At 44.2% G+C, this 27,874-nt stretch overlaps 1 protein-coding gene across 1 annotated transcript in view; it reads left to right on the forward strand.

Annotated features, from left to right (window-relative positions):
- Positions 1–27,580, forward strand: part of LOC126436618 (serine protease snake-like) — a 228,251-nt gene extending 200,671 nt beyond the window's left edge. The window contains exon 6 of the mRNA XM_050090471.1: positions 27,066–27,580. Within this exon, the coding sequence (XP_049946428.1) occupies positions 27,066–27,233 (168 nt within the window). The 3' untranslated portion in view covers positions 27,234–27,580. The remainder of the gene's footprint in view (positions 1–27,065) is intronic.
- The last annotated feature ends 294 nt before the right edge of the window (positions 27,581–27,874 follow it).

Below are 27,874 nucleotides of genomic sequence, written 5' to 3' on the forward strand. Positions count from 1 at the left end.
TAAATTTGTGATCCCTTGATGCCTCAGAACATGTCCTACCAACCGATCCCTTCTTTTAGTCAAGCTGTGCTACAAGTTTCTCTTCTTCCCAATTCTACCAATTCTATTCAATACTTCCTAATTAGTTATGTGATCTACCCATCTAATCTTCAGAATTCTTCTGTAGCACCACATTTCGAAAGCTTCTTTTCTCTTCTTATCCAAACTATTTATCGTCCATGTTTCACTTCCATACAAGGCTACACTCCATACAAATACTTTCAGAAACGACTTCCTGACACTTAAATCTATACTCGATGTTAACAAATTTCTCTTCTTCAGAAACGCTTTCCTTGCCATTGCCGTCTACATTTTATATCTTCTCTACTTCGACCATTATCAGTTATTTTGCTCCCCAAATAGCAAAACTCCTTTACTACTTTAAGTGTCTCATTTCCCAATCTAATTCCCTCAGCATCACCCGACTTAATTCGACTACATTCCATTATCCTCGTTTTGCTTTTGTTGATATTCATCTTATATCCTCCTTTCAAGACACTGTCCATTCCGTTCAACTGCTCTTCCAAGTCCTTTGCTGCCTATGATAGAATTACAATGTCATCGGCGAACCTCAAAGTTTTTATTTCTTCTCCATGGATTTTAATACCTACTCCGAATTTTTATTTTGTTTCCTTTACTGCTTGCTCAATATACAGATTGAACAACATCGGGGAGAGGCTGCAACCCTCTCTCACTCCCTTCCCAACCACTGCTTCCCTTTCATGCCCCTCGATTCATATAACTGCCATCTGGTCTCTGTACAAATTGTAAATAGCCTATCCCTCCCTGTATTTTACCCCTGCCACCTTTAGAATTTGAAAGAGAGTATTCCAGTCAACATTGTCAAAAGCTTTCTCTAAGTCCACAAATTCTAGAAACGCAGGTTTGCCTTTCCTTAACCTTTCTTCTAAGATAAGTCGTAAGGTCAGTATTGCCTCACGTGTTCCAGTGTTTCTACGGAATCCAAACTGATCTTCCCCGAGGATAGCTTCTACCAGTTTTTCCATTCGTCTGTAAAGAATTCGAGTTAGTAATTTGCAGTTGTGGCTTATTAAACTGATAGTATGGTAATTTTCACATCTGTCAACACCTGCTTTCTTTGGGATTGGAATTATTATATTCTTCTTGAAGTCTGAGCGTATTTCGCCTGTCTCATACATCTTGCTCACCAGATGGTAGAGTTTTGTCAGGACTGGCTCTCCCAAGGCCGTCAGTAGTTCTAATGGAATGTTGTCTACTTCCGGGGCCTTGTTTCGACTCAGGTCTTTCAGTGCTCTGTCAAACTCTTCACGCAGTATCGTATCTCCCATTTCATCTTCATCTACATTCTCATCCATTTCTATAATATTGTCCTCAAGTACATCGCCCTTGTATAGACCCTCTATATACTCCTTCCACCTTTCTGCTTTCCCTCCTCTGCTTAGAACTGGGTTTCCATCTGAGCTCTTGATATTTATACAAGTGGCTCTCTTTTCTCCAAAGGTCTCTTTAATTTTCCTGTAGGCAGTGTCTATCTTACCCCTAGTGAGATAAGCCTCTACATCCTTACATTTGTCCTCTAGCCATCCCTGCTTAGCCATTTTGCACTTCCTGTCGATCTCTTTTTTAGACGTTTGTATTCCTTTTCGCCTGCTTCATTTACTGCATTTTTATATTTTCTCCTTTCGTCAATTAAGTTCAATATTTCTTCTGTTACCCAAGGATTTCTACTAGCCCTCGTCTTTTTACCTACTTGATCCTCTGCTGTCTTCACTACTTCATCCCTCAGAACTACCCATTCTTCTTCTACTGTATTTCATTCCCCCATTCCTGTCAATTGTTCCCTCATGCTCCCCATGAAACTCTGTACAACCTCTGGTTCTTTCAGTTTATCCAGGTCCCATCTTCTTAAATTCCCACCTTTTTGCAGTTTCTTTAGTTTTAATCTACAGTTCATAACCAATAGATTGTGGTCAGAGTCCACATCTGCCCCTGGAAATGTCTTACAATTTAAAACCTGGTTCCTAAATCTCTGTCTTACCATTATATAACCTATCTGATACCTTCTAGTATATCCAGGATTCTTCCATGTATAGAACCTTCTTTCATGATTCTTGAACCAAGTGTTTGCTATGATTAAGTTATGCTCTGTGCAAAACTCTACCAGGCAGCTTCCTCTTTCATTTCTTACCCCCAATCCATATTCACCTACTATGTTTCCTTCTCTCCCTTTTCCTACTCTCGAATTCCAGTCACCCATGACTATTAAATTTTCGTCTCCCTTCACTATCTGAATAATTTCTTTTATCTCGTCATACATTTCTTCAATTTCTTCATCATCTGCAGAGCTAGTTGGCATATATACTTGTACTACTGTAGTAAGCGTGGGCTTCGTGTCTATCTTGGCCACAAAAATGCGTTCACTATGCTGTTTGTAGTAGCTTTCCCGCATTTCTATTTTCCTATTCATTATTAAACCTACTCCTGCATTACCCCTACTTGATTTTGTGTTTATAACTCTGTATTCACCTTACCAAAAGTCTTGTTCCTCCTGCCACCGAACTTCACTAATTCCCACTATATCTAACTTTAACCTATCCATTTCCCTTTCTAAATTTTCTAATCTACCTGTCTGGTTAAGGGATCTGACATTCCACGCTCCGATCTGTAGAACGCCAGTTTTCTTTTTCCTGATAACGGCGTCCTCTTGAGTAGTCCCCGCCCGGAGATCCGAATGGGGGACTATTTTACCTCCGGAATATTTTACCCAGAAGGACGCCATCATCATTTATCCATACAGTAAAGCTGCATGCCCTCGGGAAAAATTATGGCCGTAGTTTCCCCTTGCTTTCAGCCGTTCGCAGTACCAGCACAGCAAGGCCGTTTTGGTTAATGTTACACGGCCAGATCAGACAATCATCCAGACTGTTGCCCCTGCAACTACTGAAAAGGCTGCTGCCCCTCTTTAGGAACCACACGTTTGTCTGGCCTCTCAACAGATACCCCTCCGTTGTGGTTGCACCTACGGTAAGGCCATCTGTATCGCTAAGGCACGCAAGCCTCCCCACCAACGGCAAGGTCCATGGTTCATGGGGAAGAAGAAAGAACAGTAAATTGTCCACCCGATACGAATGCGTAAGTTGTAAACAAAGACAAGTTCGTTATGAGCGGAGCACTGGATAGAGACCACGAACAGTAACTAGAAAGTCAAGATCCAGAGCAGGATCGGTGAACGTATAGAAGCTAGGCGTCATTTGTAGTTTCACATGCGGTGTACTGTACAAGACTGGCCTCCGGCTAGTCGTCTACCAGTGAGATTCTGTTCGCCGAGCCCGAGTAACCCAGCGGTGTCTGGTGGCACCCAATTGTAGATAACTGCAGTGCCTTCAGTCCGCTATCGGTAATATCCGCTGGCGGCGATATTAAACCCTTCTCCCCGCAAAATAAACATGCAGGGCTGACTGTCCTGGCCAATGCCGGTTCCAGGAGAGGGCAGCACTCTCCAGCACGACATCTAGGTGCATCAGCTGAGGCCCATTACCGATAGAAGCTTCGTCAAGGACTGTGTGGGCGGCGAAGGCGGCAGCGCCCCGTGCCATGAGATGGTTTTGATGCCACCGGGGAGAGGGAAGGATGGGAGGGAACGAGGTGCACGAGAAAGACAGGCTGTGGCTCTTACGGCAGAGCACGTGACACTGCATTTCTTACGAGCGCCAGAAATCGTCTACGACTGGGAGCGAGTAACTATTTCATATGAGTTTAATAATTGTTGACTGCGCTTTAAATGTATGTACGAGGGCTATCCACAAAGTACATTACGTTTTGGAATTAAAAATAAATAACGTATTGGAAATTTTTTTTATTATATACAGATGAAAGCCACATTTAAATACTACTTTTCTACATAGTTGCCATTTAAATTAAGGCACTTATCGTAGCGATGGACGAGCTTGGAAATTCCTTCGTCGTAAAATTCGGCTGCCTGCGCCTTCAACCACGTGGTTACCTCTTCTTGAAGCTGTGCGTCGTCATCAAAACGCTGCATAAGCAACCACTTCTTCATTGCTGGGAATAAGTGGAAGTCGCTCGGTGCCAGGTCGGGACTATACGGCGGATGAGCAAACAACTCCCACTTAAAAGATTCGACAACTTCAAGAGTGGCACTTGCCGTGTGGGTCCGGGCGTTGTCGTGAATCAGCAAGATCTTTGAGCCCAACTTTCCCCTGCTCTTGTTTTGTATTGCTCTTCTGAGGTTGTGCAGAGTTTTGAAATACCTTTGAGAGTTTATTGTAGTGCCTCTTTCCAGGAAATCCACAAAAATCACACCTTTTCTGTCCCAAAAGAGGTAACCACGTGGTTGAAGGCACAGGCGGCCGAATTTTACGACGAAGGAATTTCCAAGCTCCTCCATCACTATGATAAGTGCCTTAATTTAAATGGCAACTATGTAGAAAAGTAGTATTTAAGTGTGGCTTTCATCTGTATATAATAAAAAATTCCAGTACTTTGTTTATTTTTAATTCCAAAACGTAATGTACTTTGTGGATAGCCCTCGTAATTTCTCGATAGCACACAACAAAACTGAGACCTATAATTATGTATTTATTTCCCATAGGCCCTGCACGGAGCCGAGCTTTCGCAAAGTGTGGCGGACAAGCTGACTAGTGTGACGTCATAAGTTCGTTGCAGGGCCTGTATATCTCGTTGGCCTCAGGAGGGAAGAAGCAGTTTTTCTTCTACAGGTTCCCAAACCTTGACCCCCTTAGCCAATAACAGACACCCTGCATGCAGACAAGCCTGTAAGCAGGATAGGGAGGCTGCATGGGATGCCAGAGGTCTGACAGGGTGTGATACCTACACCCATGCAGGATTTCGACCGAATTGACCCTGTTAACAGAGGTGGACCTATGCGTTGTGAGGAAACTATGGAAGGCATCATTGGTCAACGATGACAACAAGGCAGTAAGGTCTTCCTCAACTAGTTGCCATCAGCTGCTCATCTTCTTTGTTGGAGAAGCGGCGGTCAGACGGTTAATGCCTTTACAGCAATAGGAGGCCTGGAAGTGAATCGATATAAATTGGTGCCAGTTGTCCGACAGCAGGCTGCGGTGTGCCCCCTCGATGGCGAATATCCTCTCAAGGGCACATATGGTGGCAGGGGTGGTAGAGTACAGCATGTGGGTCACATATGGGAAGGTGGAGACGGTGTCCACGACCAGCAGCCAAATAGCTTCCTAAAGAGAACGTCTGGTTGAGGGAGCAGTCACAGCACGAGTGGCACGCGCGATAATTCTGAGTATAATGCCGGGCCAACAGATGCTCTGCTGGGTCAATGCCTTCATATGCGATTAGCCACAATGCGATGCGATTCATGAAGGAGCAAGGAGCTCTGGGCTGCGGCGGAGGGGAGGGGGGGGGGGGAGGGGGGAGGAGCAATGACGACTCAGAATTCAGAGTCCTCTGTAACCAACTTTAAGACACCCTGCGTGGCACTGATCTGTTAGAGCAGTGCGAAATAATTTTGTAAAGCCAGGTATGCCTGGTGGAAAACATGTTCTGAACACCATCTCTGGCCTACTGACTAAACCTTCTTCACGACTGGGTAGCTCACACACCGTTAGCGAGAATTCATCTCTGATAGTTTCTAGGTGTTGATTCAGAGCAAAACGAACAGTTTCCTGGACATCGGATTCTGCGTCAGGGCCAAGAGGGTGGCTGGGGTACAACTTCTGAGTGAATGGGTTGGATGGTGGAGCAAACATTTATTTCGTAGTGTTGCCCACTGTGAACAATCCAAGCACTGCAGAATTTGCTTTGTCTTGTCTGGGGCTAAGAACGGTGCTGCCGGCCGTGGTGGCCGAGCGGTTCTAAGCGCTACAGTCTGGAACCGCGCGACCGCTACGGTCGCAGGTTCGAATCCTGCCTCGGGTATGGATGTCTGTGATGTCCTTAGGTTAGTTAGGTTTAAGTAGCTCTAAGTTCTAGGGGACTGATGACCTAAGAAGTTAGGTCCCATAGTGCTCAGAGCCATTTGAAGAACGGTGCTCAAACAAGGGAATCAAGGGTTTGTGGTAAGTCAGCAGGTGAAATTCTCTGTCATACCGATACATTTGAAATTTCTTGATCCCTTAAATGGTATCTAAAGCCTCCCTCTCAATTTGGGAATATGTGAGATGCACAGCATTTAACGTTTTGGAGGGGACGGCAACTGAACATAAGACTCGTTCGGCAACCAGTGGGACGAAACGGGCGAAATGCCTCACTGTGATGCGTTTGTCACCAGTGCCATTGGCAGGCCCAACGTATGTGGTATTAGACATGGTGCCTCCCTGAGAGCATCGTTAAGCCGCTGTAAAGCCTGTTGACAGGTGGCGGCCCAAACAAAATAGATGGCCTTCTTGCGGAGCTGATTTGGAGGGTTTGCGATCTGTGCCACGAGGGGTGACTGATTAAGAGTACTGGGGTCGGCAAGTTTATAATCTCACTACAACGTTCAAACGTGAGCGTGATACCCTTGTCACACAAAGTGTGGCCCTACTATTTGATGCTGGGGGAAAGAAACTGCGCTTCTCCTACTAAGAACGTAAACCATTGTACTGGTGCCGTTGAGATTCTTGTGGTATTCCGCCGGCATACTTCATATCAATAATATTGTCCAAATAATTGACACAATGTGGAATACCTTGAACGAACTGTTTTAAATACTTTTTTTGAAAATTGGTGAGTGCACTCAAAACCACAAAAAGTAAGTTATTGTACCTGCATAAGCTGAATAGCGTATTTAAAACCAACGGCTGATATGAAGCATCATAAAGCCATAGCGGAAGATAGGAGTTCTTTAAATTTATCCTCGAATAACAGAGGCCCCGGTCAGTTTAGTCAACAACTCCTCTGAGTGGGATAATGGATAAAGGTCATTGTTAGACTGGGATTTAATAGTGGCCAGCCCGATTAACATTGTAAAACAGGTCATCCGAAGTTGAGAAGAGTGCAGAATAATGGTCTTGCTTAAGTCCTTCACGAGGCACAGGTGATTCGGATGCCTGTGAACGCGGGTGAGATTTAGAGGCAGAATAGAGGATAATGAGTCGGAATCATCACGTGACCGCCGCCTTCGATCATGACTTAAAACCTGGGAAAACTGAATGTTATTTGTAAAAGTACGCTATGTTGCTGAAGCAACCTCGAAAGATTTAGGTATTCGAAGCACTTCACCAAGACTAGAATCGCACTTGACCAAAGCAGTGAGATGCAAGTCATACAGTCATATCTCGAATCAATGATTCGGCAAACGAAACTTTAAAATTCTGGCACATGAAATTGCACTTGCGTGCGAGACTCTTAAAGTCAGCAGCCCAAGCTGCGTACGACTGTCGATGTTGTTTACGGTACTGATTACAATGGAGACTAGCCACAAAAATGTGCGTCTGTTGACTACAGTACTCGGTAAACAGAGCACAGAAATAAGTGAAAGACAGTTCACAAGGGTCCGAGGGTGGTTGCAGTTTCTACACCACTTGATTGAAACAACTACTAGGAGAAATAAAGCTATCCACTAGGAATGTCATAAACTAAACAGTACAGTTCAAAGCGGCGGAGGCAGACTTCTCAACCCTCAGAAGACTCGTTGAAGGCAGCAAACGGCGGTGCGGTGGGAAAGTAGCCGTGACCACTCACTGACATGGTTGCTGCTGCCGAGACCGAGCTGCAGGAGAACGGCCTGCTGTTCTTTGTGCTTTTGCTCTTGAGCCATTGAGAAATTGTTGCTGATAAAGTTCCGTAAATTTGAGGTCAATAACACTGGCACTGGTTGCGAACATGTCGCCGAAAACACGAAAGGATGATTCCTCATCGCGATCAAAGTGTCCGTACGAGATACGATGGCGTAAGCCATAAAAAAAAAAGCCAAGTTCGTTGTGAGTCGACCGCTGAGTAAGAACGACCGTCACCAAGTTAGCACCCAGTGGCGCAGGGCTCGAATACGCATGTAAGCTAGGCATGATTTGGAGTATATTTTATGTGACGTACAGTACAGCCTGAGCCACGGCGACTCGCCTAAAACCGAGGTTCTATCGGCCAGGAACATGTGACTCGGATGTCGCTCATTTGGTGGCGCCTGACTGCGGTTAACTACACTGGGTCTTTCCTTTAATCCTACTTGATCATTGTTCTATCTGATCATTGCCTCTTTGCCTCAAAGCGCCTCGCGGATTAACGATTAGAACTGGTGAGCCGGCCAGCCTTTCTACATCTACATCCATACTCCGCAAGCCACCTGACGGTGTGTGGCGGAGGGTACCTTGAGTACCTCTATCGGTTCTCCCTTCTACTCCAGTCTCGTATTGTTCGTGTAAAGAAAGATTTTCGGTATGCCTCTGTGTGGACTCTAATCTCTCTGATTTTATCCTCATGGTCTCTTCGTGAGACATGCGTAGGAGGGAGCAATATACTGCTTGACTCCTCGGTGAAGGTATGCTCTCGAAAATTCAACAGAAGCCCGTACCGAGCTACTGAGCGTCTCTCTTGCAGTCTTCCACTGGTGTGTATCTATCATCTCCGTAACGCTTTCGCGATTACTAAATTATCCTGTAACGAAGCGCGCTGCTCTTCGTTGGATCTTCTCTATCTCTTTCATCAAACCTATCTCGTACGGATCCCACACTGGTGAGCAGTATTCAAGCAGTGGGCGAACAAGTGTACTGTAACCTACTTCCTTTGTGTTCGGGTTGCATTTCCTTAGGATTCTTCCAATGAATCTCAGTCTGGCATCTGATTTACCGACGATCAACTTTATATGATCCATCCATTTTAAATCAGTCCTAATGCATACTCCCAGACAATTTATGGAATTAACTGCTTCCAGTTGCTGAGCTGCTGTATTGTAACTAAATGATAATGGATCTTCCTTTCTATTTATTCGCAGCACATTACACTTGTCTACATTCAGATTCAATTGCCATTCCCTGCATCATGCGTCAATTCGTTGCGGATCCTCCTGTTTCAGTACAATTTTCCATTGTTACAACCTCTCGATATTCTACAGCATCATCCGAAATGTGAAATAATTTGGGTGAACATCACGGTTAAAGCAGGCTAAAACACGATAATTAGATGTCTCTATGGCCCCCTGGCTCAGCAGCTGTTGTGGCAGAACACCTGAAGGAAAATTTGGAAAATATTTCAAGTAGATTTCCCGACCATGTTACAGTTTTGGGTGGAGATTTTAATTTACCAGATACAGACTGGATGACTCAAACGTTTATAACGGGTGGCAGGGACAAAGAATCCAGTGAAATTTTTTTAAGTGCATTATCTGAAAACTATGTACGGATGATGTACATGTTTATGTGGCTTTAGGCGGTTTTCCACATCCCAGCAGGTACATGCTGGGCTGATACCCATGTCCCGCCTCAGTTAAGCATCTCTTACACAATAAAACCGTGTACCTCCATCCTGGTGGAATGATTGGAACTGATCAGCTGTCGGACCCCCTCCGTCTAATAGGCGCTGCTCATGCATGGTTGTTTACATCTTTGGGCGGGTTGAGTGACATATCTGAACAGACAAAGGGACTGTGTCTGTGATACAATATCCTCAGTGAACGTCTGTCTTCAGGAGTCCTGGGAACCGGGGTGGTGCAAAGCGCTCGTATCAACGGAGATATTGAAGCAAGGACTTTTTTAAATAGAACTGTGTACTTCTTATTTCTGCGTTCTGTAGCCGTTGAGGAGACAATTACAGTGATAAAGCGTTTGTTAATGTTGACGTTGAAATCTATCGTTAAAATGTTCGAAAAATGTCCTAGAATGTAAGAGCACCGTGGCCGGAAACGGCATTTGCGGTACAAACATTGCCAAGCAGGCTTCGCGGACCAAGCTGCGTAGTTGTACACCGAAGGTAGTCCTGCGCGATGATAATAAAACTTTGTTCCCTTGAACCACCTTACGACCTAGATGCACGTTCACCTACGAATGTTGTATACGAATATACGACATAGGCTAGAATTGTAGCGTATCACAAGGGGCTTAGGAAAACTATTTCGTATTTGGGTATCCTCCTAGTTTTGCGTGAGATGAAACAGGGACATCAACTGTTCATTCTTAGAAAATAAAGTGGTCTCATACGCTGCAAAAAACACATACTGTATTAAATATCCAAATGTTAGAAGGGAAATTTGGCCTATCTTTTCCGTAAGTGTCTATGTGCATCTTAGAAGTAAAATAAATGCTATCGGACGACTGTCTGTGCCTATACTGCTCTAAATTGTACCACATGGGACACAATCGTTGAATTAAAAATTTTATTAAAAACGCTTCGGTGACCACCTGTACACCGAAAACTAAATACATTTCTTAACACAACGTCGTTTCGCGCTGAACGTAAGCGCGTAATGACACCGTTACCAGCTACGTGCAACACACAATGTCGACTTATTTGACATTGGAATGCAACTTCGTACACACGTGAGAGAAATAAACAATTTAGCCAACAATGATATAACGAACTGTGTCTTCAAAACATAACTTTATCCTTTATTTAAGCATGTGTTCACACTGTTGACCATGGTCTGAAAGGCATAACTGCAATCGCCGTTCAAAAGAACGACGAACAGGTATAATTAGAGTGGATGGTATGGTAGAGCATGGACTGGCGATTCAACGACACATATCGTCTGGCGTAGTTGAGGCTTCGTCATAGACTGCAGCTTTAAGTGCTCCTCAAAGAAATAAATCAAGACGAGTCAAATCGGGGGACCTCGTAGGCTATTTGACAACAGAATTTCGTCCTGTCAAACGTCAGGAAAGTTCTCGTTCCGTATTTGCGTTGCAACACGCGGCGAGTGAGCTGGACAACAGTGGTGTTGGAGCCACACACACTGTCGAATATTCAATGGTACTTCTTCTAGAAGAACCGGCAGAATGTTCGTCAGAAAGTAGGCGTACGAATGTCCATTTACAACGCCTGTGTTGAAGAAAGGTACCACAATGTAATTTCCTGTGATGATGCACCATACGTTTACGTTCCATAGCCGTTGATGTTGCATCTGACGAAGCCAGTGTGGATTTTCGGCTGCCCAGCAGTGCATCTTATGTAAATTTACGTTAGGGTGGCTAGTAAATGTTGCTTCATCGGTAAAGAGCACACCTTGGAAAAATGTAGGATCGTTTTTCAGTTGCAAAAGCAAACCAATAAAATTCTGTACGACATTCGAAATCACAGTCGTCGAGTGCCAGATGTGACAAATGATTGAGATGGAAATTCTGTCGATGCAGGATGCAAATGACAATCGTCTGGCTGATTCCACATTCATTGGCAATATGCCTCTTGCCATTGTGCGGATTCATTAGCGTTGTAGCCAGAATAGCTTCTTCGTGTTCTCTGCTAATGGCAGTCTTTCTTGATCTCTTTTTGACGTTCATGCAACATCACCGTGCGAGAGTCTTAATACACTACTGGCCATTAAAATTACTACACCAAGAAGAAATGCAGTTGATAAACGGGTAGTCATTGGACAAATATATTATATTAGAACTGACATGTGATTACATTTTCACGCTGTTTGGGTGCATAGATCCTGAGAAATCAGTACCCAAAACAACCACCTCTGGCCGTAATAACGGCCTTGATAGCCAGGGCATTGAGTCAAACAGAGCTCGGATGGCGTGTACTGGTACAGCTACCCATGCAGCTTCAACACGATACCACAGTTCATCAAGAGTAGTGACTGGCGTATTGTGACGAGCCAGTTGCTCGGCCACCACTGACCAGACGTTCTCAGTTGGTGAGAGATCTGGAGAATGTGCTGGCCAGGGCAGCAGTCGAACGCCTTCTGTATCCAGAGAGGCCCGTACATGACCTGCAACATGCGGTCGTGCATTATCCTGCTGAAATGTAGTGTTTCGCAGGGATCGAGCCACGCGTCGTAACACATCTGAAATGTAACGTCCACTGTTCAAAGTGCCGCCAATGCGAACAAGAGGTGACCGAGACGTGTAAACAATGGCACCCCATACCATCACGCCGAGTGATACGCCAGTATGGCGATGACGAATACACGCTTCCAATTTGCGTTCACCGCGATGTCGCCAAACACGGATGCGACCATCATGATGCTGTAAACAGAACCTGGACTCATCCGAAAAAATGATGTTTTGCCATTCGTGCACCCAGGTTCGTCGTTGAGTACACCATCGCAGGCGCTCCTGTCTGTGATGCAGCCTCAAGGGTAACCGCAGCCATGGTCTCCGAGCTGATAGTCCATACTGCTGCAAACGTCGTCGAACTGTTCGTGCAGATGGTTGTTGTCTGTTGACTCAGGGGTCGAGACGTGGCTGAACGATCCGTTACAGCCTTGCGGAAAGATACCTGTCATCTCGACTGGTAGTGATACGAGGTGGTTGGGATCCAGCACGGCGTTCCGTTTTACCCTCCTAAACCCACCGACTCCATGTTCTGCTAACAGTCATTGGATCTCGACCAACGCGAGCAGCAATGTCATGATACGATAAACCGCAATCGCGATAGGCTACAATCCAACCTTTATCGAAGTCGGAAACGTGATGGTACGCATTTATCCTCCTTACACGAGGCACCACAACATCATTTCACCAGGCAACGCCGGTCAACTGCTGTTTGTGTATGAGAAATCGGTTGGAAACATTCCTCATGTCAACACGTTGTAGCTATCGCCACCGGCACCATCTTTGTGTGATTGCTCTGAAAAGGTAATCATTTGCATATCACAGTATTTTCTTCCTGTCGGTTAAATTTCGCGTCTGTAGCACGTCATCTTCGTGGTGTAGCAATTTTAATGGCCAGCAGTGTAATTCGTGCGACTGTCTGGCGCGTGAGACACTGGGTATAGATAGCCCTATATCGCTGTACTGTTTTTGCGGTATTTTCTTTTACATTCACTATATAAAAGTCGTGGATCCAACTTCTCCTCAATGGTGCACATGTCTGCACGCAACGAATGTTGGAGCAGAAATGTGTGGCCGGTAGTGCAGACAAGAAAACAGGCAAATGTGTTGATATTCTGAAACAGCGTAACACAAAAGCTCTGCTTGGCGTTGTTTGCACCGCTAATGCCTGTTCCGGCCGCCGTGCTCTCAAATTCTAGGACATTTCTCGAATTATTTTGCAACGGATTTCAACGTCAACATTAACAAACGCTATTTCACTGTATTTGTCTTGTCAAGAGCTATTGAATGCATTTATAAAAAGTATACGGTTCCATTTTTTAAAAAAACGCACCTACTTCAATACCTCCGTTGATACTTGCACTAAAAACATTAACCAAACAAAAACATTTGTGCCTCTCGATGCTCTTACATTTGCCGAAGTTTTTATGAATATACTTTCGGTATGTCGTATGATTTTGGGCTCTACGTGTATTACTCTTACAGCTTCTATAACTGTTTTTCTACCTCAGTGGCAATTTCGACGACTCCTACCATTTAGCACTCTATAAAATATGTCTTCCACAAAGACGCCTTCCTCGTCTTCTAACATCGATCTGAAACACTTCCTATCTTACTGACAGACCACAAGTAAAGGTGGATCAAGAATCGAACTTAGAGCCTTCTGCGGGGAAATTCGTTTGCATATCGAATGAGGCATATCCTCATGATCCGTACGCGAGAGGTAACAGTTGCACGATCTTCTTCGAATACAGGTTCTCTCAATTTCCTCGACAAGGTTTCACTATAACTGCGCTGTCTTTCTTACAAGGATTATGATTTAGGTAGCCCGAACTTTCCTCTTACTCTTTCGCATTGGCTTTATCGTCCTGTTATGGCCAAGCAACGCGTCTCCGAATTCCTGCTATCTCTGTTCCCATGCATGCTTGGAAGGTACTCCAAAAACTAGAAAAATACTGTAGAAATAGTGCTACTAGCGTGTTCTTTTCAGTTCCTATTACAGATGTAATGCACATTCGCAGAAGGCTTTCAACAAATCTACGTCTTCCCTTCCACCTCTCTAAGTGATCGCTCACTTCACGTCGCCTCCCAGTATTACCCTTTTACATTTCTTACGATACGGCGTGTTCACCATGTACACCAATAATCTTGAATCCGATGCTATCGGACTTTTTCTGCGTGATAGGTATTACCCTATTTTATCTACAGCTATTTATCATAGGGTGCTCCGGATTCCATGAAGAGCACAGGGTGCAATAAAGTTCTGGTGGTGGTTCACGTCGGCACTAATAATGTGTGTCGCTTTGGATCGGAAACGATTCTCTCTGGGTGCAGGGGGCTGTATGAACTGGTAAAGACTGCTAGTCTTGCTTGCGGGATGAAAGCGGAGATCACCATCTGTACCATCGTCAATTGCAGACCTTAGCTACTGAGCCGAGTAGAGGGTCTGAATCAGAGGCTCAGACGCTTCTGCTACCCTGTGGACTTCAACTTACGCAATAGGGCGGTTGGGTTCTTCGGGTTCCACTTAGGGTCCATTACACGCTGGAGGCGTCTCTACGGGTAGGAGTGGGGAGGCGGAACCGTGGACAGTTTTTGGGTAAAGAGCCTCTCGGGAAAGTACATAGCGGGCTTCAGTGTCAAACAGTGGAGGGTAAACACAGGACGAGGCTGTACCTAGGAACAATAGGTATTACAGCTGTAAATGATTCTGTGTTGGGAAAGAATAGTTCCAACTACTAATAGAAAGCACTGAGGCGCAAATCATCATAAGTATTGAAAGCTGACTAAAGCCGGAGATAATTCAACAGAAATTTCTACAAAGGTCCTCATGGTGTTCTGAAAGGATGAAATAAATACAATTGGTGGTGAAGTGTTTATTGCTGTCAGAAGTAGTTTACCTTGTAGTGACACTGAAGTAAATAGTTCCTGTGAGTTAGTATGTGTAGGGATTATACTTGATAACCGGAAAAAATTAATAATTGGTTTCTTTTAGCGACCCCCTACTCTGATAATACAGTTACTGAACGGCTCAAAGAAAACACGAGTCTCGTTTCCAGTGGGTACCGCATTCATGCAATTATAATTGATGGTGACTTCAAACTACCCTCGATACATTGGCAAAAATATATTTTTAAAGCCGGTGGTAGGGATAAAATATCGTCCGAAATCGTACTAAATTCTTCCTCAGAAAATTAGCTCAGGAGCCCACTCGAAGTGTAAATGGTTACGAAAACATGCTCAACCTCTTAGCAACAAATAATCCTGAGGAAATAGAGAGCATCTGACAGATACAGTTTAGTGACCATAAGATCGTTGCAGCGAGGCTGAATATCGCAACATCCAAATCCACGAAAAATAAACGCAAATTATGTCTATTTAACAAGGCAGTAAGAAATTTACTTGACACCTTCTAACAGACATTCTCCACTCCTTCCAAACTAACTACGTAAGCGTAGACTATATGTGGCTTAAATGCAAAGGTACAGTACCGACGGTAATTGAGTTACTTATACCAAATAAATTATTAATAAGAGATGGAACTGATCCCACGTGGTGTACAAAACAAGTAGGAATACTGTTGCAGAAACAGCCCGCCAAGTTTAAAAGAACCCAAATTCGCCAAGATGTTTTACTGAAGCTCGAAATGTAGAGCGGGCTTCTATGCGAGATTCCTTTAATAGTTTTCTCAATGAAGCTCTGCGTTCAAGTCTGGCAGAAAGTCCAAAGAGATTCTGGCCGTACGTAAATTACGAAAGCGTGATAGCAAAGGTAATGTTACCGACGACAGTGCCACTAAAGCGGAGTTACTAACACGGTTTCCCGGAATTTGTCACCAAAGAACACGAAGTAAATATTCCAGCTACATGAAGTAGATAAAGTAGATTTCCCCAGTGCATGAAAGCCGTTTAAATCACATAATAAAGAAAAATCTCCCGGTCCATATAGCATACCAATAAGGTTCTTTTCGGAGTCTGCTGATATAATGACTCCTAATCATTTACACACGTTCGCTCGGCGGAAGATCTACATTTAAAGACTGGGATGTTGCACTGGTCAACCCAATACTCAACAGGAGAATAGGAGTACACTTAGTTCCAAATCCATATCACTGACGTCTCTGACATCGATCTGTTATAGAAATTTAGAACATGTTATTTGCTCGCGTATCATTTCATTTCTGGAAACCCAGAATCTACTCTGTAGGAATCAACATGGATTCCGGAAACAGCGATCGTGTGAGACCCAACTCGCTTTATTTGTTCATGAGACCCAGAAAATGTTAGATAAGGCTCCAGGTAGATGCCATTTTCCTTGACTTCCGGAAGGCGTTCGATACAGTTCCGCACTGTCACCAGATAAACAAAGTAAGAGCCTACGGAATATCAGACCAGCTGTGTGGCTGGATTGAAGAGTTTTTAGCAAACAGAACACAGCATGTTGTTCTTAATGGAGAGACGTCTACAGACGTTAAATTAACCTCTGGCGTGCCACAGGGGAGTGTTATGGGGGCATTGCTTTTCACAATATATATAAATGACCTAGTAGGTAGTGTCGGAAGTTCCATGTGGTTTTTCGCTGATGATGCTGTAGTATACAGGGAGGTTGCAGTATTAGAGAATTGCAGCGAAATGCAGGAAGATCTGCAGCGGATAGGCACTTGGTGCAGGGAGTGGCAACTGACCCTTAACATAGACAAATGTAATGTACTGCGAATACATAGAAAGAAGAATCCTTTATTGTATGATTATATGACAGCGGAACAAACACTGGTAGCAGTTACTTCTGTAAAATATCTGAGAGAATGCGTACGGAACGATCTGAAGAGGAATGATCATATAAAATTAACTGCTGGTAAGGCGAGTGCCAGGTTGAGATTCATTGGGAAAGTCCTTAGAAAATGTAGTCCATCAACAAAGGAGGTGGCTTACAAAACACTCCTTCGACCTATACTTGAGTATTGCTCATCCGTACCAGATCGGGTTGACGGAGGAGATAGAGAAGATCCAAAGAAGAGCGGCGCGTTTCGTCACAGGGTTATTTGGTAAGCGTGATAGCGTTACGGAGATGTTTAGCAAACTCAAGGTGGAGACTCTGCAAGAGAGGCGTTCTGCATCGCGCTGTAGCTTGCTGTCCAGGTTTCGAGAGGGTGCGTTTCTGGATGAGGTATCGAATATATTGCTTCCCCCTACTTATACCTCCCGAGGAGATCACGAATGTAAAATTAGAGAGATTCGAGAGCGCACGGAAGCTTTCCGGCAGTCGTTCTTCCCGCGATCCATACGCGACTGGAACAGGAAAGGCAGGTATTGACAGTGGTACGTAAAGTGCCCTCCGCCACTCACCGTTGGGTGGCTTGAGGAGTATAAATGTAGATGTAGATGTAGACGTCGATTTGCAGCAGGACTTTGGAACATATACTGTGTCTGAACAGTACCACGAAGAATTCGCTCTTTTGACAGATAGTCGGAACGGATTCAGAAAAAAACGTTCTTTTGAAATACAACTATATCTTTATTCGCATAAAGTAATGAGTGCTTTGGAGAGGAGTTATCAAACTGGTACCAAATTTCTACATTTCTAGAAGATTTTGACATCCTTCTTCACAGGCGACTTGTAATCAAATTGCGTGCCTATGGAGTATCGTCTCAATTACGCAGCTGGATTCGTCGTTACCTGTCAGAAAGGTCCGTGGTGACTGACGAATATTCATCGACTAAAACAGAAATGTTATCTGGCGTTCCCCAAGAAAGTACTATGGTCTTTTGCTGTTCCTAATCTACATAAACGATTTAGGAGACAATATGAGCAGCCCTCTTAGATTTCTTGCAAATGATGCCGCCATTTTCCGTATGGGAAAGTCATCACAAGATCAAAACCATTTGCAAAATGGTTTATCCTTGTGAAACTATCGTAAGACTGTCTCATGAAACAGTACTGAGAATGTTACGCATCAGTTTTCAAACGCGTGATACATTTACTACGTCATCCCATTACCAAGTACCGTAACAGAAGGAAATAAACCAATACATCACAGTACTACCCATACTGACAACAATGTAAATATTTATAACGTTGTGTACTATAATATACCTATGCTATACTATGCTATAATCGCGTTATCCCACTGTGATAAATATATCATACATTCGAATGGTTCAAATGGCTCTAAGCACTATGGGACTAACCTAAGTACATCACACACATCCATGCCCGAGGCAAGATTCGAACCTGCGACCGTAGCAGCAGCGCGGTTCCGGACTGAAGTGCCTAGAACCACTCGGCCACAGCGGCCGGCATACATTCGACAACTGGTGCGTAACAGTCTTAGTACTGCACAACTGATTTAGACAAGATAGTGTGAAGAACGGCAATTGATTCTAAATTATGAAAAGTGTCAGGTCGTCCATATGAGCAGGTCTACTAAAAGTAATCCTTCAAATTTCGGTTACACGATGAACCATACAAATCTAAAGGATATCAGTTCAACTGAATAGCTAGAAATAACAGTTACGAACAACTTAAACTGGAACGATCACACAGATAACACTGTGGGCAAAATGAACCAAACACTGTATTTTATTGCCAGAACACTTAGAAGATGCAGGAGGTACACTAAAGAGACCGTCTACACTAGGCTTATCCATCGTCTTCTGGAGTGTTGTTGCGCGTTATGGGATCAGGATTGACGGGGGACATTGAAGAAGTTCAAAGAAGGTTCAAATGGCTCTGAGCACTATGGGACTTAACATCTGTGGTCATCAGTCCCCTAGAACTTAGAACTACTTAAACCTAACTAACCTAAGGACATCACACACATCCATGCCCGAGGCAGGATTCGAACCTGCGGCCGTAGCGGTCGCGCGGTTCCTGACTTCAAAGAAGGTCAGCTCCGTTTGTAGTATAGCGAAACAGGTGTAAGAGTGGTTGCGATACGCGAGCTGAAGTGGCAGTTATTACAAAAAAAAAAATTTTTCGTTGGGGTGAGATCTTTTCACGAAGTTTCGATTACCAAATTTCTCTTCCGAATGTGTAAATATTTTTTTAGTGTCCATCTACATAGGGAGAAATGAGTCTCGTGATAAAATAAGAGAAATCACAGCTCGTATGGAAAGACGTATGTGTTCATTCTCCCCCCCCCCCCCCCCCTCTCTAGATGGTTCGATGAATCCTCTGCCAGGCACTTAAGTGGAACTGTAGAATAGTCATGTAGATTCAGATGCAGGTACCAAACAGAAATTTTGTCCAAGCCATTCTGCAGTTCCTTACGAACTTCCAACGACGATACTTCCCTGTACACAACAGCATCAACAGCGAACAATCTTAGTGTTGCTGATCCTGTCAAATAAATCCTTTATGCGCAGTGAGAACATTAGAAGACCTGTTACATTTTTGAATTGAGTTTTTCGAAAACTATGACGGATCTTACATTCCGTTAATAGCAGAATTAGCTACGAAAGTTACAGCAACAAAATCACATAAAATTGCGGCATTCAATCACAATTCGTTTGTACAATGTGGTTTGAAAGATTAATAATAATAATAATATGAATAATAATGGTAAAAGACAAAATTAAAACTATTGTGTGTCATACACACTTATTTTCTTCCACAACGTGTTGCGAACGCTTACACCCTCATCTTCATGTAGGTCAGTGAATTGCATTAGAATTCCGTTTGCTACATCTTGCTTGTTGTCTGTCGTAACCTTCATTTCACTACAAATAAAGTATCGTGATATGGCACTGAAGTTATAAATTTTAACGATAAAAATGCAATGCGAGGTATTCCGGCAAAAGCAACGTGAGTGCTATAAGAACAGATTGCCATCATTAAACAACAAACAAACACAAACGAACAATATAGTGCATTTTAACTGCAAAGCTGGAAATTCTCTTTCATTTACTAAGCACTGTATATCTGCATCTGTACAATCTCTGACTTTTTGCGTCGTTACTTCATGTAAGTGTACCACCTAATGATGAAAATGTATATTTATTACGAGTCTTGTGTTTATTGTTTCTGGAAATTCTTACAAGTACATTATTGTCGTTAAAATTTAAAATGTCAGTGCCACATTATTGTAAATAGTGACAAATTATATCCTGCTTGTAGTTAAATGAAAGTTACAACAGACAACTGTCTACAATCAGCAAATAATGTAATGTAATCCACCGGTCCACCTGAAGATAAGGGTATGACCCCTCGAAACGCATTGTGGAAGAAAATATAAGTGACTGACACGCATAATCGTTTTAATTTATCTTTTATGACATTAACAGCCGCAGCTTCAAAACCATGTTTCAATATGGGCGACGTAAGGCGACCAAGAATAATAGGTTCACTTGTGGTTTGTGCAGCCTACTACTACTTAATGTAAAATGTACGAACTACACGGTAAATTGAAAAAATGGTAAGTCTCCTTCGCTGCCGCCATTGGTTCTGATCTTGGATTGTACATAGTCCAGAACTAACGGCTAGTGGGTAACATTCTACTACTGTTCCCACTTGTATGCCGATCTGCAGGCGTCGCTCAGGCTCTGAAGGTCTACAGCGTTACTACTGCATTACACACAGAAGATACTGTCTAGGTACTGTCATTATAACAGCGGAAAATTTTACATCATCATCTGATCTGATCGCAATGGGTGCTGTCTTATTCCTGGCTACATCATGAAAGTAGCCTAATGTATCAACAGTTCTAGATAATGCCAGTTACCTAAACAGCAGTTTGCATTTACATCGAGCTTACCTCATTATCTGCAAACGCAGCTAGCCAAAGTGGTATGTATACTGGTGTGCAAAACTTAGGGACAAAAGTAACTTTCGCATGATGTCTCACTTACCAGTAACAAAGCTCGACGAAACTTGGACCATACATACAAATAACTACTGCAGTGTAAAGGGTGGTCCATTGATCGTGACCAACCACATTTATCACGAAATAAGCGTCATACGAAAAAACTACAAAGAACGAAACTTGTCTAGCTTGAAGGGGGAAACCAGATAGCGATATGGTTGGCCCGCTAGATGTCGCTCCCATAGGTGTTGCCATGGTGCTTCGACGACCAATCCACCTGTCATGAAATATGCTATTCAATACCGCTTCAACCGCACGCGAGCTATGTGCCGGACATCCATCATGTTGAAAGTACATCGCCATTCTGTCATGCAGTGAAACATCTTGTAGTAACATCGGTAGAACATTACGTAGGAAATTAGCATACATTGCTCCATTTAGATTGCAATCGATAAAATGGGGGTCAATTATCCTTCCTCCCATAATGCCGCACCATACATTAACCCGCCAAGGTCGCTCATGCTCCACTTGTCGCAGCCATCGTGGATTTTCCGTTGCCCGATAGTGCATATTATGCCGGTTTACGTTACCGCTGTTGGTGAATGACGCTTCGTCGCTAAATAGAACGCGTGCAAAAATCTGTCATTGTTCCGTAATTTCTCCAGTGCCCAATGGCAGAACTGTACACGACGTTCAAAGTCCTCGTCACGCAATTCCTCTTGCATAGAAATATGGTACGGGTGCAACCGATGTTGATGTAGCATTCTCAACACCGACGTTTTTGATATTCCCGATTCTCGCGCAATTTGTCTGCTACTTATGTGCGGATTAGTCGCGACAGCAGCTAAAACACCTACTTGGGCATCATCATTTGTTGCAGGTCGTAGTTGACGTTTCACATGTGGCTGAACACTTCCTGTTTCCTTAAATAACGTAACTATCTGGCGAACGGCCCAGACACTTGGATGATGTCGTCCAGGATACCGAGCAGCATACATAGCACACGCCCGTTGGACATTTTGATCACAATATCCATACATCAACACGATATCGACCTTATCCGCAATTGGTAAACGGTCCATTTTAACACGAGTAATGTGTCACGAAGCAAATACCGTCCGCACTGGCGGAATGTTACGTGATACCACGTACTTACACGTTTGTGACTATTACAGCACCATCTATCACAAAGCGAAAAAGGTGGTCCAAATAAAACATTCATATTTCTTTACGAACTACACGAACGTGTAACAAAAAAATAGGGGTTCCTATTAAAAAAATGCAATTGATATCCGTTTGACCTATGGCAGCGCCATCTAGCGGGCCAACAATAGCGCCATCTGGTTTCCCCCTTCAAGCTAGACGAGTTTCGTTCTTTGTAGTTTTTTCGTTTGACGTTTATTTCGTGAGATATTTGGTCCGGTCACTATTAATGGACCATCCTGTATACTGCGGAAGGTAACTGAAAAAAATATGCAATGAGACAAACGGAAGTGACCCTTTTATTCAAGGGTAACAATTACACTGAAGTCATCGCCATTTATGAAGGTCTCCTGGACTTTGCAAAAGGCAGAACACGCTTCTTATTAGGGTGTGAGATCACAGTGGACGACACTGCACGCCCTGCAAGTGCTCGCATGCTGGCCACAAGGTTGGTAAGGACTTGTTGTGGTAAGGCGTTCCAGTTCTCCAGCAGCGCGGTTGACAAGTGCTGGAAGGCCGTTGATGCGTGTGGGCGCGCTGCAATACGACAGCCAAACGCTTCCCACACGTGCTCGATGGGATTCAAATAGGGGAAACGGACAGGCCAGCCCATTCACCTAAAATGCTCTCGTTGCAAGGAATCCTCCGTCTGCACCGTTCGATGCTGTCGCACTTTCTCATCCACAAAAATGAAGTGACTTACAAGGGGATTGAGTACAGCATCAAAGTGACGTTCATCGGCGACTGTACCGTGTTCAAAGCTTTGGAAGTCAGTACACCCATGCAACATTATGCCTCCCCACACCATAACACCTAGATTACCAAAACGATCATTTTCGACAACATTCCTGGGTGCATTGCGTTTTCTCTCCTCTCGGCGTATGAGGCTACGTCGAGAATCACTAGTTCCACTGAATCTTCTCTCAACCGGGAAGAGCACGCGACCCAATTTCTCGACGGTCCAGTCCCTATTCTCTTCGCAACCAGTGTCGCCAATGTGTCTGTGCCAATGGAACGCAAATTGTTGGTCGTTGGGCAAAGAGACCAGTCCCACGCAGTCGCCGCGCCACTGCGGAGTGTGAGATTAGATTAGTACTTGTTCCATAGATCATGAATAAGACACTTCGTAATGATGTAGAGCGTCTCAGGTCAATAAAAGGTGTCTATACAAGATATTACATTACACAAAATATTACATGACACTTAATTTTTTTAAATGCTATACAGCTATCTGTCAGACTTTTGATGCTATTAGGTAAGTGACCAAAGACTTTTGTGGCAGCATAATTTACCCCCTTCTGAGCCAAAGTTAGATTTAACCTTGAGTAGTGAAGATTATCCTTTCTCCTAGTGTCGTAGCCATATACACTGCTATTACTTTTGAATTCGTTCGGATTGTTAATAACGAATTTCATAAGTGAATATATATATTGAGGCTACAGTGAAGATATCTAGCTCTTTAAATAAGTGTCTGCAGGATGATCTTGGATCAGCTCCAGCAATTATTCTGATTACACGCATTTGTGCAGTGAACACTCTTTTACTCAATGATGAGTTACCCCAGAATATAATGCCATACGAAAGCAGAGAATGAATATAGGCGTGGTAAGCTAATTTACTGAGATGTATATCGCCAAAATTTGCAATGACCCTAATAGCATAGGTAGCTGAACTCAAACGTTTCAGCAGATCTTCAGTGTGTTTTCTCCAGTTCAACCCCTCATCAATGCATACACCTAAAAATTTTGAATATTCTACCTTAGCTACCGATTTCTGATCGAAGTCTATATTTATTAATGGTGTCATTCCATTTACTGTGTGGAATCGTATATACTGTGTTTTGTCAAAGTTTAATGAGAGCCCATTTGCAGAGAACCACTTAATGATTTTCTGAAAAACATCGTTTACAACTTCACCAGTTAATTCTTGTCTGTTGGGTGTGATAGCAATATTTGTATCATCGGCAAAAAGTACCAGCTTTGCATCTTCGTAAATATAGAATGGCAAGTCATTAATATACACTCCTGGAAATGGAAAAAAGAACACATTGACACCGGTGTGTCAGACCCACCATACTTGCTCCGGACACTGCGAGAGGGCTGTACAAGCAATGATCACACGCACGGCACAGCGGACACACCAGGAACCGCGGTGTTGGCCGTCGAATGGCGCTAGCTGCGCAGCATTTGTGCACCGCCGCCGTCAGTGTCAGCCAGTTTGCCGTGGCATACGGAGCTCCATCGCAGTCTTTAACACTGGTAGCGTGCCGCGACAGCGTGGACGTGAACCGTATGTGCAGTTGACGGACTTTGAGCGAGGGCGTATAGTGGGCATGCGGGAGGCCGGGTGGACGTACCGCCGAATTGCTCAACACGTGGGGCGTGAGGTCTCCACAGTACATCGATGTTGTCGCCAGTGGTCGGCGGAAGGTGCACGTGCCCGTCGACCTGGGACCGGACCGCAGCGACGCACGGATGCACGCCAAGACCGTAGGATCCTACGCAGTGCCGTAGGGGACCGCACCGCCACTTCCCAGCAAATTAGGGACACTGTTGCTCCTGGGGTATCGGCGAGGACCATTCGCAACCGTCTCCATGACGCTGGGCTACGGTCCCGCACACCGTTAGGCCGTCTTCCGCTCACGCCCCAACATCGTGCAGCCCGCCTCCAGTGGTGTCGCGACAGGCGTGAATGGAGGGACGAATGGAGACGTGTCGTCTTCAGCGATGAGAGTCGCTTCTGCCTTGGTGCCAATGATGGTCATATGCGTGTTTGGCGCCGTGCAGGTGAGCGCCACAATCAGGACTGCATACGACCGAGGCACACAGGGCCAACACCCGGCATCATGGTGTGGGGAGCGATCTCCTACACTGGCCGTACACCACTGGTGATCGTCGAGGGGACACTGAATAGCGCACGGTACATCCAAACCGTCATCGAACCCATCGTTCTACCATTTCTAGACCGGCAAGGGAACCTGCTGTTCCAACAGGACAATGCACGTCCGCATGTATCCCGTGCCACCCAACGTGCTCTAGAAGGTGTACGTCAACTACCCTGGCCAGCAAGATCTCCGGATCTGTCCCCCATTGAGCATGTGTGGGACTGGATGAAGCGTCGTCTCACGCGGTCTGCACGTCCAGCACGAACGCTGGTCCAACTGAGGCGCCAGGTGGAAATGGCATGGCAAGCCGTTCCACAGGACTACATCCAGCATCTCTACGATCGTCTCCATGGGAGAATAGCAGCCTGCATTGCTGCGAAAGGTGGATATACACTGTACTAGTGCCGACATTGTGCATGCTCTGTTGCCTGTGTCTATGTGCCTGTGGTTCTGTCAGTGTGATCATGTGATGTATCTGACCCCAGGAATGTGTCAATAAAGTTTCCCCTTCTTGGGACAATGAATTCACGGTGTTCTTATTTCAATTTCCAGGAGTGTATATTAAGAACAGCAGAGGACCCAAGATCGAACCTTGGGGCACCCCATTCTTGATTGTAACCTAGTTTGAGAAATCACCAGTTTTTGCATATTAAGTGAACTGCTTATTTCAACTTTCTGCACTATTCCAGTTAGGTATTATTTAAACCATTTGAGCTCTGTCTCATTCATACCACAGCACTTGAGCTTATCTAGAAGTATTCCATGATTTACAGAATCAAAAACCTTTGATAGATCACAAAAAATCCCAACGGGTGACTTCCAGTTACTCAGAGCATTTAATATTTCATTAGTGAAAGTATATATAGCATTTTCCCTTGAAAAACCTTTCTGGAAACAAAACTGACATTTTGTTAAAATTTCATTTTTACGAAGGTGTGAAACTACTCCACAATACATTACTTTTTCAATAGTTTTGGATAAGGCAGTCAGAAGAGAGACTGAGCGATAGTTGTTGACATCAGACGTATCCCCCTTTTTATGCAGTGGTTTAACAATGGCATACTTCAGTCTATCTGGGAAAACAGCCTGCTTCAGAGAGCTAGTACATATGTGGCTAAGAATCCCACTTATCTCTTGGGAACAAGCTTCTATTATCCTGCTGGTAATGCCATCAATTCCATGTGAGCTTTTATTCTTGAGAGAGTTTATTATCTTCCTAATTTCAGAAGGAGAGGTGGGTGGAATTTGAATTGTATCAAATTGTGTGGGTAAGGCCTCTTCCGTTAACTGCCTTGTTTCTTCTAATGAACATTTAGATCCTATTTTCTCTACAACATTTAAAAAATGATTATTCATGGGATGTTTTCGACTTCCGGCTTGTTGCTTGTCAAGTTTCCATTCGCTCTGATGGTAATGCCGTCATCCTGTACTCTTGGTTGCCCTGTGAGATTGCTGCCTTGCAAATCATGTCAGATGTTGTTACAATTGCTGTTTAACTTACGTCCTTTCTTTCCCGTTGCTCAATATAGCAATCATCTGCAGATGTAGAGCCGGCCGGGGTGGCCGAGCGGTTCTAGGCGCTACAGTCTGGAACTGCGCGACCGCTACGATCGCAGGTTCGAATCCTGCCTCGGGCATGGATGTGTGTGATGTCCTTAGGTTAGTTAGTTTAAGTAGTTCTACGTTCTAGAGGACTGATGACGCCAGAAGTTAAGTCGCATAGTGCTCAGAGACATTTGAACCATTTTGCAGCTGTAGTTGACCGTGCTCGACCACCTTCTCCCCTTCGGGCATCTGTGCCTGTAGTTCGGAACAACGCAGTACCAAGCTCCTGTGACGCAGTCGTTACACTTCGTGTCCTTCCAGTTTCCCAGTGATCTTCTCCGTGTGAAGTCATCCACATATTGCCTACAGGGCATGTTGTAACTGCTCGGTGGTTGACGCACACTGTCTTTTCCCGTTCCTTGCACGACCTCGGGCTGTGGCGCCAGCCCACACTTGGCGATACAGTCAGGCTGAACTCACGCCATATGCAGGACTTGGAGACATCTGGCAACATGTTCCCTAGTTCGATTCATTTCCAACGAGTAGTTAACACGTTATGTTGTTTTATCCTTCTTGACCTTAAGTTTCGTAGAGCAGTGTATAACACCAACCTAATGTTGCTAGTTACGAGTTCGACCGGCACCTGTTTCCCATTTTAGACTTACTGCTGATTTCTCTTCCTCCCGTGTTACAGGGCGACTCTGGCGGGCCGCTGCAGGTGCCGCTGCACGAGCCCTACTGCATGTACGGCCTGGTGGGCGTGACGTCATTCGGCAAGTTCTGCGGCTTCGAGAACTCGCCGGCCGTCTACTCGCGCGTCTCGCACTACGTGCCCTGGATAGAGTCCATCGTCTGGCCCTGAGCGCCGGCCGAGGCGCGCGCCACGGTGCAGGATTCCATCGTGACTTCTCTGAAAGTCACATCGACGTACGTCAGAAGTAGCGTCGACTCTTTGTTTCTCAACTACAGTACATGACTAGCATAGCAGCGCATTATAACTACCATTAAATGGCGTAGCATATTGTGCTAAACGAGGAATATAACTAGTTGTTTTAATGTAAACAATGTTGTCCTTTGAGCAAGAGTGTAGTGTAATGAAATAAATATCAAGAAATGTAGCTAAGGCTTTAATTCTAGTACAGATTATATTTCTACAGTAACGCAGCTTAATGAATCATTTTCCGATGTATTTTCTCTGTTGAAACCAATAAATCCTGCAAAAATGTCACTTCCTTCGTTTTTATTACGTTAATTTTCGCACTTATTACAATTTAGGATGGTTAGATATTGTCTCCTTCAATAGCATCAACTTACATCAAGGCGCTAGTAATTCTCATTAACTGAATTGAATTTTTGGATACCGAAAGTGCCATTTGTGGGGGTGGCCACTTCCATAATTTCTACTCATGAGAAATCGTCGAAATTTTTATCAAATATTCTTAAGATGACGATCTTGGTGAACCTTGAAATATTTTTCGATCTCATAATTCGTTATGGAGATCC

The sequence above is a fragment of the Schistocerca serialis genome, chromosome 1 (genome assembly GCF_023864345.2).
Source record: "Schistocerca serialis cubense isolate TAMUIC-IGC-003099 chromosome 1, iqSchSeri2.2, whole genome shotgun sequence".
Taxonomy (NCBI): Eukaryota; Metazoa; Arthropoda; class Insecta; order Orthoptera; family Acrididae; genus Schistocerca; species Schistocerca serialis.